The sequence below is a fragment of the Dama dama genome, chromosome 6 (genome assembly GCF_033118175.1).
Source record: "Dama dama isolate Ldn47 chromosome 6, ASM3311817v1, whole genome shotgun sequence".
Classification (NCBI taxonomy): Eukaryota; Metazoa; Chordata; class Mammalia; order Artiodactyla; family Cervidae; genus Dama; species Dama dama.
The window spans coordinates 24,752,950-24,767,949 of record NC_083686.1 but is presented as its reverse complement, the minus strand read 5'-3'; the positions used below and the strand labels follow the sequence as shown (position 1 = coordinate 24,767,949).

The 15,000-nt window shown below is 47.5% G+C and overlaps 1 protein-coding gene across 1 annotated transcript in view; it reads left to right on the top strand.

The window, feature by feature from the left end:
* SHROOM3 (shroom family member 3) overlaps positions 1-15,000 on the top strand; it is a 78,650-nt gene that overhangs the window by 55,082 nt on the left and 8,568 nt on the right. The window contains 3 exon segments of the mRNA XM_061145753.1: positions 1,783-2,589; positions 3,852-4,358; positions 6,415-6,565. Coding sequence (XP_061001736.1) covers positions 1,783-2,589; positions 3,852-4,358; positions 6,415-6,565 — 1,465 coding nt within the window.

The following is a 15,000-nucleotide window of genomic DNA, read 5'->3' as shown; positions in this document are numbered from 1 at the left end:
TTTTAACCATATTTTTTAAAATGCTATGAGGAAGAAAATCAGACTAATCAAACTTCATTCATGAATACTATGATTCCTGAATACATATCAGTAGATGCTTGTCTCACACTCGATTATAAAAGAGACTGAAACAAAAGCTTTATGACACTAGTCTTTATTCTTGGAAAACAATCACCAGGAAGACATATTCTCAATCAAACTAAGCATTTAACTAAACTACTATCTTCAAAAATATACAGTTTAAGTGTAGTTTCTATAAACTAAGAAGATTAAGCATAAACTAAAAACATTATATCAAAGTTTATTTCGGCTGGATCTTTAAAAGATACACATTATTTTATTGTGTGTTTTAGTGATGTCTCCCCTTTTTTAAAAAGCAATATGAATTTACAACATGAATTAGTCCTTAAAACATCAGATTCCAGTTATTCCATGTCCTATTAGAGGATGCTAAGTTCAAAAATAATTCATGGCCTACAATCTAAATAGCAGCGGGCAAAAGAGACATTGTGTGTTCAACAGACATTTATTGAGGGTACTTTGTGCCAGGATCTTGGGGGGGTGGGTCCCAAAATGAATAAGACATGGAAGAAGAGAACACCCTCAGCCAATCTCCCACCCCTGGGTTTCTGGTGTACCCATTTGGGAACCCGCCAAGGATGACAGAATAGCCACTCTTGGATATTGAGAGGTTCTTGATAAAGAAGCTGCCTATAAATGAAAAGATCTGTAGTGGGAAGGAGGGTTTGCATCTGAGTGGAAGATGGATACCTTACTATGTTTTATATTAAAGAGAAAATAACGGCAGGAGAAGAGCTAGTTGGGCTCTTTGCAGTCTTTTCCTTCTTTATGCTGCTTTAACCCTCATCTGGCCTTAGACGATTTTGTGGCCAGGACTGTGCTGACTGGCTGGGCCCGAGACACAGCCCCCTCAGGATGCGGGTCTGTGGAATGAAGAGTGCCATCTGCTCTCCAGATTCACTTGCACACTAGGCGGCGAGCTACAGATGTGGGATTTATGAACTGTGGATGTTTGCTGGAGACTTTTCAATCCTCACATTAACTCTTGCATGGCAGGCAGGCAGTGCTGCAGACGTGTTTTCTTTGTTTTGTTTTCCTTTTTTTCCTTTCAAACACAATAACAAAAGTACTGGGAATTGTTGGGTTTTTCCTTGGAGCCCAGAAGACAGCTGTTTAAACCACCGTGCACGCTGTTTGCTCATTACGGTCTGTCTCTTTCTCCAGAGGAAACTGCTTATTAGCTCCTTAGGTGAGACACTCCTTTTCTTTCTTTCTTTCCTTTTGGAGAAATGAGAACACTGGGAATCCAAGAGAAAGTTGTTTCAGCAGCCCATGCAAATACTTTCCAAACAGACCACCCCTGTGGGGGTTCACTGGCAAGAGAATGAGGGAGCATTCTTTCCCCGAGAAGTCAGGAGCTGGTTCCCAAACTTGGTCTAAAAGGAGCAGAAGAAATGTCCTGAAGCCTGTTCTCAAATGCTGCCTTGCATGGTGGAAGGGGGATGAGAGAGAATTAACAAAAAGAAATGCCCTGTAACCCCAGGCTTGCCCTGTGACATTTTCCTGCAGGAGTTTATGGCTGTCCCGCCGCTGCATTTAAACTTTTAAGTTCTTTGTCTGAGCAGCCAGGGGGAAGCAGTGTGCAGTTTCTCCAGGGTCCTTCTCCCCATCAGAGGCTTTTCCCATCTGTGGAATGCATCTTGGGCTCGGCGTTTGCCCCTTTTCATCAGCGCTAACCCACATTACTGTATCCTGCTCTAGGCCATTCAGCTGTTCCAGCCGTGAAGAGATGCCAGCGCTCAGACACCATCCCAGCCCTCACTGGGGGGATTCGGGCTGCAAAGCAGGTAGTGGTGGCACCTCTGTGCCCAACGGGGGTCCGGGGCCGCTGGACCCTCCGAGACAGGCCAGCAGAACGCCTTGCCCTCCGCCACTGTCCTCGGGAGCTCACAGGCATCTTCCAGACGCCAGGGCTGCACCTCTGAGCTCAGTCCTGCCTGCCCCTGGCCCTTTGAGCTATTGCTCACAGGCCGCAGCCCAGCCCTCCACACCAGCCGGGACCCCCAGAAGCGGCGGTGGCCACAGCCCAGCCCAGCCTCCCAGCCCTGAGCGTGGGATGGAAGAGCGCGCAGGGATGCGGGCCTCCCCACCCTGGATGAAGCGGGCCTATGCGGTCAGAGAGGAGAGCCTCCCCGAGGACTCCCCGAAGCACTATCCCAAGCCACGGGATGCCCCCAGCTCGAGCAGCACTTCCGACCCGGATACGCCTCTCGGGGCCCCAGGCATGCCGGGCAGGCTTTCCCTCCGGATCTCCGAGTCGGCCTTGCTGGCTTCCCCGCCACCTCGTGAGGACTGCGAGGACGACGAGGTGTTTGTGAGGGACCCACGCCCCACCACCACTTCCAGCCCCCGCTGCGATGACCTGCTGCTGCCCCCACCGCCGCCGCCCCCGCCGCCAACAACCAGCCAGGCATCCCCGGCCCAGGGCCTGGACCACTTCCCTCCGCCTCCCCCCGAAGCTGTGTGCCCGGCCCAGTGGGAGGAGGGCTACCTGGAGCCCTGCGCCAGGTGAGATCGCAGCCCTCTGCCAGGGGAGAAGGGTCTGCCACCCTGCTAAGATTTCCATGCTGCCGGCTGCCCTGAGCTGCCTCTGCTGGCCCCTGGAGAGCCATGTCAGTTTCACGAGATGACAGAACTGTTTCATCTGTTGACCTTGGTAGTCCTTATGCAGGGCTTCCGCAATGGCTCTGCGGTGAGGAATCCACCTACAGTGCAGGAGGTACAGAGATGCAGGTTCCATCCCTGGGTGGGGAAGATTCCCTGGAGGAGGAAACGGCAACCCACTCCAGTATTCTTGCCTGAAAAATTCCATGGACAGAGGAGCCTGGCGGGCTACAGCCCACAGGGTTGCAAAGTCAGACATAACGAAGGACAGCAACAAGTCATTATGCTAGCAGTCCTTCAGCGCTGAGGAGTGAGACTAGTGGAAATGGAAACCAGAACCCAAGAGGCCAGGTTTACTTCTGTGGGCGTGGCAGGCTCAGAGAGTCTAATAAACAGCATCCCTCTTCCCTGCTGAGAGTTCTGAATCAGAATAAGACAGAAGGAAAAGGCATACAGGAGACAAAAATAATCACTCTTATTACTGAGAGAGCTGATCCTGGAGAGTATGGCTTCTGTCTGAGTATAAGTGAGGCTCCTGACACTGAACCTCAAATTAAAAAGGGTTGCCCACCTAGTCACAGGCTGTGCTACGCACATACACGCAATGAGCACACGTGAGCATGCCAGAGCGAGTCTAGCGGCAGCCTTACTCTAAAAAAGGAGGCTGTGGATGGGCTGTGGGCAGCTTCTCTTTGCAGAGTCACTCTGTATCTATAGGGAGGAATGAAGAGGAAGGCTGAGGGTCAGTAATGTTTAGGGAAAACCTCTTCTTGGAAGCCAGAAGAATGGGGAAGGAGCATTTCCCAACACATAACTCCCTAGGACAACACTGAAATACTCAGCACCTTTGTGGTAACTCCCTCTAAACACCACTATAATCCTCTGTTCACTTTTCATAAAGCTCTGGAATCTGAGAGCAGCATTCACCAAAACTGAACTCCTGTTCAGTCCGTCCCGCTTAATAAGTCACATCCCCCTTAAAGGGCACACATCCCCCTTCAAAGCCTCTCTGTGGCCCTTTTGAGCCCTGCTGTTTGTGGGGATGACAGCCTCAGAGTCTCCTGACGTGTGTGGGAAGCTGCACCCCTGTGCCAATCTCTGTCTGTCTTCTTTCACCCTCTGCTGACTCTTCCCTCACCCCCTCTCTTTTTTAATATCCCTGGCAGCTCCAGCAAACTTGCCAAGGTGACAGTTGCCAAGGAAAGGTCCATGCCTGGTGCAGCCCTTCTGGTTGATAATCAGCTGCTGGGTTCCAGATCGCAAACTTCAGGCAAGAGTTTCGAGGCCAAGGAGACCAACCAGCCCTCCACCACGGGTGCTCTGCCCCAGCCTGCTGGGTCCCTAAGCAAGCAGCCAAGCCCAGGCCAGCCACTTCCCACACAGACCCACAGCTTCATGCACGAGCCAGCCAGTGGGACTGCAGGTTTAGAAAAGCATGTCAGTTCTGGTCCTCAGAAGACCTCAGAAGACATAAGAACAGAGACGCTGGCCAAGGAAATTATCCACCAAGACAAATCTCTGGCAGACATTTTGGACCCAGACTCCAGAATGAAGACAACTATGGACCTGATGGAAGGTTTGTTTCCTCGAGATGTTAATTTGCTGAAGGAAAACAGCATGAAGAGGAAGGCCGTGCAGAAAACCATCAGCTTCCCAGGATGTGAGACCAAGAGGTAAGTCCCTGGCATTGTCCCCAGACAGACTTCAAATTAAATTGCTTCCGTGGGGGTGATGATCCGGTGAGGGGGCTGTGAGCAGTTTGTCTTTTTCCTTCTTTTGATTTCTCCTGGGTTCCTACAGTATTTTCTTGCATGTTTGATTTCCTTGAAGCTACTATGGGAGAGATTGAGTGTTTTTTTTTTTTTATTTTATTACAAGTTTTCAATGAAAACTATATGAATCAACAGGCTGGAACTCCACAGTTGGTGGCTTCAAGACCACCAACAAATCAGAGGGCATTTCATCTAAATTTGGGCTTGCATTTTAGAAATTTCCAACTGATCCTAACGAAATTACAGGAACACTGTGTTTTGAGTTGTGGGGGTGGGGGGGGGAGAAAGGGAAGAACTATGTGGTGTTTCCAGGCTCTCCGATATGTTATCGGAGGCTCTGATCGCCTTATCCAAGCCCTCAACAGTAACCTTGTCCAGCCTCTCCTTTTTCAGTCTCTTACAAAAACTAACAGGAAGTGACTTATCCAGGGCCACGTGCTTAGCAAACACTTCTTAAGCACCCACAATGTGCAGGGCAGTCCACTGGGTCCCCCGTGGACCCACAGGTGAATTTTTATGGATGTGCCGGTCGGTTCACCATGGGTGGTTGTCTTCCAGCCACTCGCGATAGGAAGACCAGAGTAGTTGACACATACATTCTTAGAAAAGCATTTCCTGGCATTATCCCTGAGAACAAAAGTTGAGAAGTGAAATCTTCACGTGGCTCTGGCAGCATGGAGAGCTTCCTCAGGGATTTCAGGAGGATGACGTGCGCCATCTTCTGGTTAGAGTGAGCATCGTCCTGTCGTGTGTGAGACTGCAGATAGCCACTGGGGGCTTCAGGTGATCGGATAAGACGCCCAAGAAGCCCATTTGTAAGGCAATGATTGTGTGGGGAGGCAGGGCATATCAGAAGACCTTTTTACCATGTTTTTTTTCCCCCACCCCCCCACTAACTGCAATAATGTAACTGTATTTTTTAGAGGAATAACCTCACCAATTGGGAAATTAGTGAAAACAGCCTTCTGGTGGTTCTGAATTCCATAGTAAAATGATGGTTTAGATGTTTAAATGATGTCACAGGATTATGTCCGAGAAAACTAATCATGCCCACAGAGTCCTTTATTCAGTGAGTAGGGTCTTAGCTACTGACTCCCTGGAAAAGACCCTGATGCTAGGAAAGATTGAAGGCGGAGGAGAAGGGGACAACAGACAATAAGATGGTTGGATGGCATATGAGTTTGAGCAAGCTCCAGGAGTTGGTGATGGACAGGGAAGCCTGGCATGCTGTAGTCCATGGGGTTGCAAAGAGTGAAACACGACTGAGCAACTGAACTGAACTGAGAATCTTACCTACAGAGTGTGAGGGAGAGCTTGATTGTAATAAAACGAAGACCATAGTTATCAGGTCCACAACTTCTAGATTGTCCTCCATCCTTGAAAAACCCCCTACTGTTTTAACCAGTGAGTAGGTTTTACATTTTGTATGGGTTCATTGTTGACCAGCAAGCTCCAGGTTTTTCAGGCTTACCTGGAGCGTAAGCCTCAAGCGTTCATGAAAAAGGAAAACTGGTAAATGTCCAAGCAACAATTATAGTAGGCATCAGAAACACTATGGAAACTAAAGAGGAGTAGGAAATAATTAACCTAAAAACTGAGTTTGGTGCAGCACCTTGAAAACACTGTCACATTGACCAAGTCTTGGCTCCCTATTGTCTCTCTGTGAAACAGGAAGTCAGTGTCATTCTGATATTTATCACAAGAGCAGAACCATGCAGAAAGGTTAAATGCCCACAGTCCACTCCCCATCGTAATATTGCCCTTGGTGGTTTTCCGTCCCAAATACTGTGGCTTCAAGAGCCCCACACATAGTGATCAGTCAATCATAAATATTTATTAGGTCATCCTAACCCCTGGAAAGATATTACATAGAATTTTTTTACACGTTTCCAAATGGACAGACGTGTGGTGAAATGAAGCTGCATGTGGCTATACTCTTTTGTTCTCTCTGACCCAGGAGTGACGACAAGGAAGCGGTGGGCATGTTGGTCAACTGTCCTGCCTACTACAGCGTGTCTGCTCCCAAGGCCGAGCTTCTAAACAAAATCAAAGCTATGCCAGAAGAGGTGAATGAGGAAGAGGAGCAGGCAGACATCAACGAAAAGAAGGTAAAGAAAGAAAGGGGGCCTTTGCTCTGCTCCCCCAGAAAGAGAGTTCTTGCAGGCTTACTGGTGCCTTATAGCAGCGGTGGGTGGGGGCCGGGGGAAGGCCTGTGACATCACCAACCTCCCTGCGCCATCAGAGATTCTCCACTTGCAAGGCCCTTGGAGCCGTTGCCTCACAGATGTCCTGTCTTTGTCCTTTTTACAAATGGCAAAAGTGAAGGGTTAGAGGGATTAAGGTGGATCTCCTGCAAGTCACAGAGCTGGGACTAGAACCCAGGTCCCCTGCTTCAACACAGGGACCCCAAAACTCAGCAGTTGACCGACCAATGCCAATGGTCTGTGTCATTTTCTTTTCGTGTTTCATGGTCAAAAGGAAAACTAGGAAGTCTAGAAACTTTTAAGGAAAAAGAGACTGATTGTCAAAAGATACTTCAAGAAAAGGAAGAGTTGCTCTTTAGATCCGCTCCCCTGTACCGCAGGGAAACGCTTGAAAGCACAGTGTTGGAATTGAGTTGGTAGCATCTGCTGCTCCTACAGAAATTTTAAATGTAAAGCACCTCCAGAACAACCGTGATACTGCTGTCTTCCCACATGCCCTGGAGATCTCAGCCCAGCTGTGCCCGGCTGCTTTCCCCACAGCCCCAAAGGGGCTGCCTGCCTCTGTGCTTATAGCTCTTCATACATCTCAGGCCGGTCTGCTGAAAAGGGCTCTCTGTTAAAAAACCTCACGCCGTGCTGAGCCGGGAATGTAAGTGCTTCTCAGTGGTGCCGGTTCCAGGTAACCTTCTCACGTGACTCTGTCTCATTTATTCCATAGTATGTGTCCTAAGCTCTCTTGTTTATGTGTTGGAACGAGACCAGAGGATATAGACCGTGGGAGCAAGGAGCAATGGGGCAGGAGGATTTAGGGGTTTTAGAAACACCTCCTTCAGTGACATCCTCTCTTCTGCCGACTCACAGCGCATGGCTAACGTGCTGACATGATGCAGCTGCTGTGGTAACAAAGGTTCTCCCAGCCCAAGGCCTCCCTACGTCCACGCCTGCTTCATAGCATGTCTCCTGGCCCCCATTCAATGGGATTGGAGGGAGGAACCACCTTGCTATAGTCTGTCTATATTTGTCCCAAAGAGGGGGCTATATAAACACCCTTATAGATACTAAGTTGCCATAACATCTTTAACTGAATATCTTACAGTTGTTTTGGTTTTTGCGTGTAGACATACCCTGCCCTGCAAGTAGCAGTGTGCCAAATTATTTGTTGCTTTTTCCTCTCCATCTTAATTCTTTTCACTGCTTTTTCATCACTTTATCATCACCCTCTCTAAGGATTATGTGACAAGAAGTATTTTTAGACTGAGAACTGAAGGAATAGGGGATTAAACCTCACAGGAAATGACATTAGGTACTATTTGTCGAGCAAGTCTTAGTCCCAGATGAGGGCTGTGGTTTTTTTTACTTAGTGCTTTATTACCTTCTTTATTTACACAAAACTGCTCTGATGCCTGTATTGTCGCATTGTAGGCTGAATTAATCAGAGCCAGTCAGGAGAGGAAGAGAAAGGGGCATTTGAGACAAAGGGTATAGCCTAGGAGAAGAGGCAGAGGTGTGATAAAGCATTGGGAGCTAGTGTGTATTGAAGGGCAATACTTCCTTCAAGTGTCAAGGAGGCTTGATATTGGAGATGTATAATAGTCTTGTGATTAAATCAGAATTTACCAAATTTACAGGGTAACAAAGAAAGGCCGTGAATGGCAGGAAGGAGGTGAAATGGGGAGGATTCATGGGGGCAGGAGGTCATGGAGGTTTTGTCTGGGGCTTTGTCTGAAATACTAAAGCTTGGATTTTATCATGTGGCAATGGAGAACCTTATGAGATTGTTTTAATGAACTACAGGTTTATTAATGTGTAATAGAATGTCTGTGTCACTTATATTTATATATCTGGTCTGGAAACAGGAAATATGTAGGCTTTAATTGATGTTGTTGAAGGCATTTATTAATAGATGCAGCATGAAGTTGAAATACAGTTCTCTTCCTGATGTATAACAAGCTTTTCTAAGGATGGTTTTAAAAACGTGATGCTTGGTCAAGATTGTTTTAAGGCCAAGTATAGCCTTCCACCAACTTCTGCAAAGCAATAATGTTTAAAGTTAGTAGTAACTGAAGATGTCTTTCTCGGCATGGAACTCACTAAGAGTCAATGGAAACTAAGGTCCTGATTTATTAATATTTTAAAACTTAAAATTAGCATTTCCAATCCATTCTCCTTTAACATACTTTTATTTATATAGCCTGGATGATGAATTATAATATTGCTCAGACAGTAAAGAATCTGCCTGCAGTGCAGGAGGCCTGGGTTCGATTCCTGGGTCGGGAAGATCCCCTGGAAAAAGAAATCACAACCCACTCCAGTATTCTTGCCTGGGAAATCCCATGGACAGAGGAGCCCAGCAGGCTACAGTTCATGGGGTCAGACAGGACTTGGAGACTAACACGTTTTATATAAGTATTACTTAAAATATAAAACACTCACTGTGTAAACTTCTGACAGACATAAAATCTAAAGACAGTTTAATACTTTCAGCTGTTTGGCTAAACTCTGCCATATCTATTAGACAAAGATCTGCTTAACCAGATCCCATGATTCTCTGTTCTGAAGGCTGGAAGACTTTGGCTTAGAGACTTGGTGGAATATTTCAAAACGCATCTTTTGTTCCTTAGAACTGGCTTTCCCCAGGAGACCACTAGTGACCCACATGACTCTCAACTGCCTGTTTCTGTTGCTCTTGCTTCGTTCTTGAAGTTCCAAGCTTCCTTCTGGTCTGTCTTCCTTTCAGCCCGAAAAACTTCCTTTAGTGTTTCTGTTTTTAAGCATTTTTCTGCTGGTGACAAATTCTTTTAGTCTTCCTTCATCTAGGTATGTCCATATTCTACTGTCATTTCTAAAGAATTTTTACTGGATATGGAATTCTGGGTTGATTATTCTTTTCTTTCAGCCGAAAATGTTGTCCCATTTCTTCTTGCTTCCCTCGTTTCTGATGAGAAATGCACAGCCGTTGAATACTTGTTCCTTCTATATGCAACGTGTTGTTTTTGTCTGGCTGCTTTCAAGTTTTTCTTTCTTTGATTTTTCAGCAGTTTGGTTATGATGTGCATGGGCCTGGTTTTTTTCATTTGTCCTTTTGGGGTTTGCTAAGCTTCTTAATTCTATAAATTTATGTTTATCACTAATTTCAGGATGTTATTAGCCAGTATATCTTCAATTTTTTTTTTTAATGTGCTAATCTTTTCCTTTTATCCTTTTGGGACTCCAGTGACTCAAATATTAGACCTTTTGATATGGCCCTGCAAGTCTGAAACTATTTGTTCATGCTTTTAATGTTTTCTGTCAGTTCGTTCAAACTGGATTATTTCTATTGATCTTCAGTTTCACTGACCTTCCTGCATTCTGCCAGTGATTTTTTTTTTTTTTTTCTTCAAATATTACAGCTTTCAGTTGTAAAATTTCTGTTCAGTTACTGTCTTGTAGTGTCTGGCTGTTATTTCAGGAATGTTTATTTCTACCATGGAGCATAGTTACAAAAGTTATTTTAAAGGCTTCAATAGTCCCAGCCTTTGTTTATGTCAGGGTTAGCACCTGTTGATGGTCTTCCCCTGAGAGCTGCTCACATTTTACTGGTTCTTTTCATATGGGGTAATATGGTATCTGAACATTTTGAGTATTATGAGACTGGGTTCTATGAAAATGCTCTGGGGAATGTGGATTCTTTGTTTTGTTCTAGCAAGCAGTCAGCCTAGTGAGGTTCAGGCTACAAGTTCCGTCCCACCCTGGGTGTCGGTCCCAGAGTCAGTTCAGTTTTCAGGACCTCTGCTGTCTCCTGCATGTCTGTCCCCCACGGGCACCTTTCAGGGCCGAGCTGGCGGCTCGGGTGAGTTCTCCTGTCACACTTCAGTCCTGAAAGCCTCCGCTATGCTGCTTTGGGTCTGTCCCACACATGCAGCTTCTGGGTGAGCCAGGACCCAGGCAGTTCAGACACAGAGGAAGGGGGTCTCCCTTCCCTGCTCTCTCCTGCCCAGTATCCCCACGCCTCCTCCCATCCCCCTCCAGCCTCTGGCTCCCAGAGGCCCCTTTTCCTGGACCTCTGCTAGAAATAGACAAGTTCTCGTGATGTCACTGCAGCCTGCATGGCCATATTGTCTGCATGGGACTCCCCTCAATGAGAGAAAGAAATAGTGGGGAGACCCCTCACAGTTTCGGTCTATGGGGTCATTTTCCCAGTTCTTTAGACAGAAAGAAGGGTTTTTCTCTTGCAGTTTTAAGTGCTCATGCCATGTGGCTGTACAAGGAGAGTCAGCTCGGGGAACAGGGCTGGGAAAGGGGGCAGAAAATGAGAAGGAAGGGGAAGAACAGGATTTCCGCCACAAGCTTTATCCCATAGTAGGTAGGGCTTCTTTCAGCATTCTTGCTCCCATACCATCTCTGCAGTGTTGAGGCTATTCCCAGGGCAGAGCTAGAACATAAAAAGGGGGAGAAACGGGAAGCTCACCCCCATCTGGGTCATCCTCCAGGCTTGCTCCCTCCCCAGTGAGCTGCCAGTTATCCTTGCAGAGCCCTCTGCGGGGTCAGGGTGGTAGCTGTAAGAAGGGAGAAGGGGGCCTGACATGGGCTTCTGACATCTGCCCACCATCAGCCCCCTCCCGGGGTTTATCATCAGGGAGAGAGATGCGGTGGATTTGCATCCAAGAAAGTCTCTCTAGCAGCTACGTGCGGACTCAGACAGTAGGAAGAAAGGGTAGTTGGAAGGGTTACAGCCGCCCAGGAACTTGATGATACGGGTCAGAGAGGGAGGCGCAGTAGGAGCAGTGAGAGAAGCCGATGGATTTTAGTTTTCAAAAGAGGAAGTAAAAGGGACAGCCTGGTAGCAGATTAATATTACACATGGAGCATGGAAGAGAGGAAAGAGGGCTGACTCCGGAGTTCCTGGCTGAGGTGACTGTTGTAACAGAAATAGGAAAACACAGGGAGGGAGGAAGAGGAGCTGCGTTGAATTTTGAGGAATTTAATCATGTTTCTTCTTATATGTCAGGGATTCCTGTTACCTCAGAACCAAGAGATCGAGCTAGGTAAATGTGAGAGCTTTCTGGTCACAAGCCTTCCTGAGAGAAAACGAGAACCACTCTTGACAGAGAACGTGCTCGAGAATATCTGCCTTGGCAGTGGGCACCCCCGACCTTTCTGCTTTGTCAGGCCACACAACATGGGATGGAGGCTTGCTCACGACAGAAACTGCCCCCCGACTTCTCTCTCGAGTGAAACGCAGCTAAAGAGAACAGCCTGTGCTGCTGCTTGGATCCTCGAGTTGAATGTCTTCAGTCCCAGTTTTTACCAGCAGGAGCCTGAATTTCTCTCTGTCCTCAAACCCTGGCCATGGGGCTGTATTAGTCGCTCAGTCATGTCTTTTTTGCTATCCCACGAACTGTAGCGCGCCAGGCTCCTCTGTCCATGGACTTCTCCAGGCGGGGATACTGGAGTGGGTAGCCATGCCCTCCTCCAGGGGATCTTCTCAACTGAGGGATCGAACCCAGGTCTCCCACATGGGCAGATGGATTCTTTACCACTGAACCACCTGGGAAGCCCTAAGGATCCTGAATTACTCTGTTTAGATGAAGACAGGCCATTGGTCGAGGCTGACTGTGTGTGTAGTGACATTACTGGCAACCCTGTCAGCACAAGTCTGCTGAGCAGAAGGCAAAACAGTCTTGGAGGTAGGGAGTGGTTGGCTATATTCCCCTAGGGTCATCTACCCAAGTGACTGACTGGTACGTGTTCTTCAAGGGGCTGGCTAATCTTAACCATAGCACAAAAGAGGAACAACTTGAATGTGTAACACTTTTTATATTTTCCAAAGTGCTTGCTTCATCTTACCTGAGCCTCATAACTTTCCTCTGAGCTGTTTTAACATAGCAACAAAAAGCCTGAATCCTGCAGCTGGGTGACCTGGGTCTAAGTCCAGAGCTGCCTCTTTCTGTCTGCCTGAGCTTGGGCAAATGACATAACTGCTATCCACCTCACCTTCCTCATCAGTAAAAGGGGGATAACAGCACCCATCTCACTGGGTTGTTGTGAGTAGTGATTGAAAATAGGAAAATGCCTAAATGGTGTCTGGCATAGAGAAAGAGCTCTGTAACGAAACAGAATGATTATTTTCAGGCAGGCATCAGGATGCCCGTGCTGTGGATCAGAAAAACAGATACAAACAGTCGAGTGACTGGCCTGAGAATGAATTTCTGTCATAGCCAGATCTCCTGACTCCTGGTCCAGTGTCCGAGTTGGCGCTGGAACCGTGAGGAGCTGGACAGGGCCCAACAGGATTTCAGCCTGCAGATGGCAAGGTGGGAGGGAGGGACTGTTAAAACTGGGTTTCCAGCGAGAACCCTTATAAAGAGCAGCTCAGGCGGGTGAGTTAACAGTTTATGCCAGATGAAAAGTGGTTAAATGTCAATGATTTTGCAAATTAATTAGCTCCTGAGAGACTAGTAAGTTTTTTGTTTTTTTTTTTTTAGTAAGTTATTTTTAAAAAATCAAAACACCTCTCCCCTCTCTCCCCATTGAATTCCGTGGGTATAAGTTGGTAGTTTTTTTGAAAAGATCTGCCTGGCAGAGAAATGGCTATTGATTGCAGCCAACTTTCCCTTGCTACCTTCAGTTATTCAGATTCCTCTTTAACTACGTTTTAAAATCTAAATCTTTGCATGTTAAGGGCTTGGCAAAATGAAAAATTCAAATACCATCCAAATGTGCAACCTTTGGGTCAGGAGTGATTGGTGTGACTGCTCAGTGATGCTGGTATTAGCTGATCTGGCTGGGCTCTGACGGATCACATTACAGCCCCACCAATAGCTTTCAGCAATCAAAATGCAAAATGTAGATGGTTCTTCCTGCAGAAGCCTCCCTGCATGGCTTCTAGGCATTTTCTTCTTGTTCTGTCCATCCTTGTCTCATGAAGCCCAGAGTTCATGTCAGCTCCTGTACAGGCAGACCTATGATTCTTCTGCCAGCGTTGATGTCTTTGAAAAACAAAACAGAGCAAGCGCCCAGCACTGCCCCTGCGGTCCCAAGAGTGTGCAGACAACAGCTGCCTGCCTGAGCCCTGCGAGCAGGCGCCAAGCATTGCCCTCACTGTCCCAGGAGTGTGCACGGGCCATGCATCTGCACAGCGCATATCGAGGGGACAGTGGCCGGCACATGCTGGGGAAAGAGCCAGCCAGCGCCCAAACTAAAAGCAGCCCCTTGGTTCTGGGAGAGATGGCAGGGTAGAAGGACCTGAGCTCTCCCTCTCACGAAAACACCAAAATCACAACTAACTGCTGAGCAACCAATGACCAAAAAGACTGGAATCCACCAGAAAAGATATTTTACATTCAAAGACAAAGAAGAAGCCTCAGTAAGACAGAAGCGGAGGACACTTTCACGACATAATCACACCCCATACCTGCCAGGTGGGCGACCCACAAACTGGAAAATAGTGATATCACAGACATTCTCCCGCAAGAGCAAGAGTCCTGACCCCCCACATCAGGCTGTCCAGCCTGAGGGTCTGGTATCCGGAGGAGGAACCCCCAGTGGGGCTTGAGTTCAGGAGTTCCACAGGGCTGGGGGAAACAGAGATTCCACTCTTGGAGGGCACACACAAGGTTTCACGCACAACTGGGACACACCAGGAAGAAGCAACGCCATAGGAGCCTGAACTGGACCTACCTACGAGTCCTGGAAGGTCTCCTGGAGAAGCAGGGGTCAGCTGTGGTTCACTGGGGAGCAAGGATACTGGTGGCAGAGGCCCCAGAGACTATTGATCAGTGTGAACTCTCCTGGAGGTCTGCCATTGTGGTATCATGACCTGGTCCCACCCAGCAGCCTCCAGACCAGTGCTGGAACACTCAGGCCCAACAACCCACAGGAACACAGCCCCACCCATCAGCAGACAGGCTGAGCTCACAGCCACCTCTGGACACACCCCTTGATATAGCCCTGCCCACTGGAGGGACAGGGCCCAGCTCCATCTACCAGCGGGCAGACACCAGTCCCTCCCACCAAGAAGCCTGCACAAGCCCCAGGACCAGCCTCACCCACCAGGGAGCAAACACTAGCAGCAAGAGGAGCTATGATCCTGCAGCCTGAGAAGTGGAGACCACAAACACAGAAAGTTAGACAAAATGAAACGACAGAGAAATATGTTCCAGATGAAGGAACAAGATAAAAGCCCACAACTAAATGAAGTAGAGAGAGGCAACATATCTAGAAAAGAATTTAGAGTACTGATAGCAAAGATAATCCAAGATCTCTCAAAAAAGAATGGAGGCGCAAATCAAGAGGATACCAGAGAATGTTTAACACAGAGTAGAAGATTTAAAGAACAAATAAACAGAGATGAACAATAC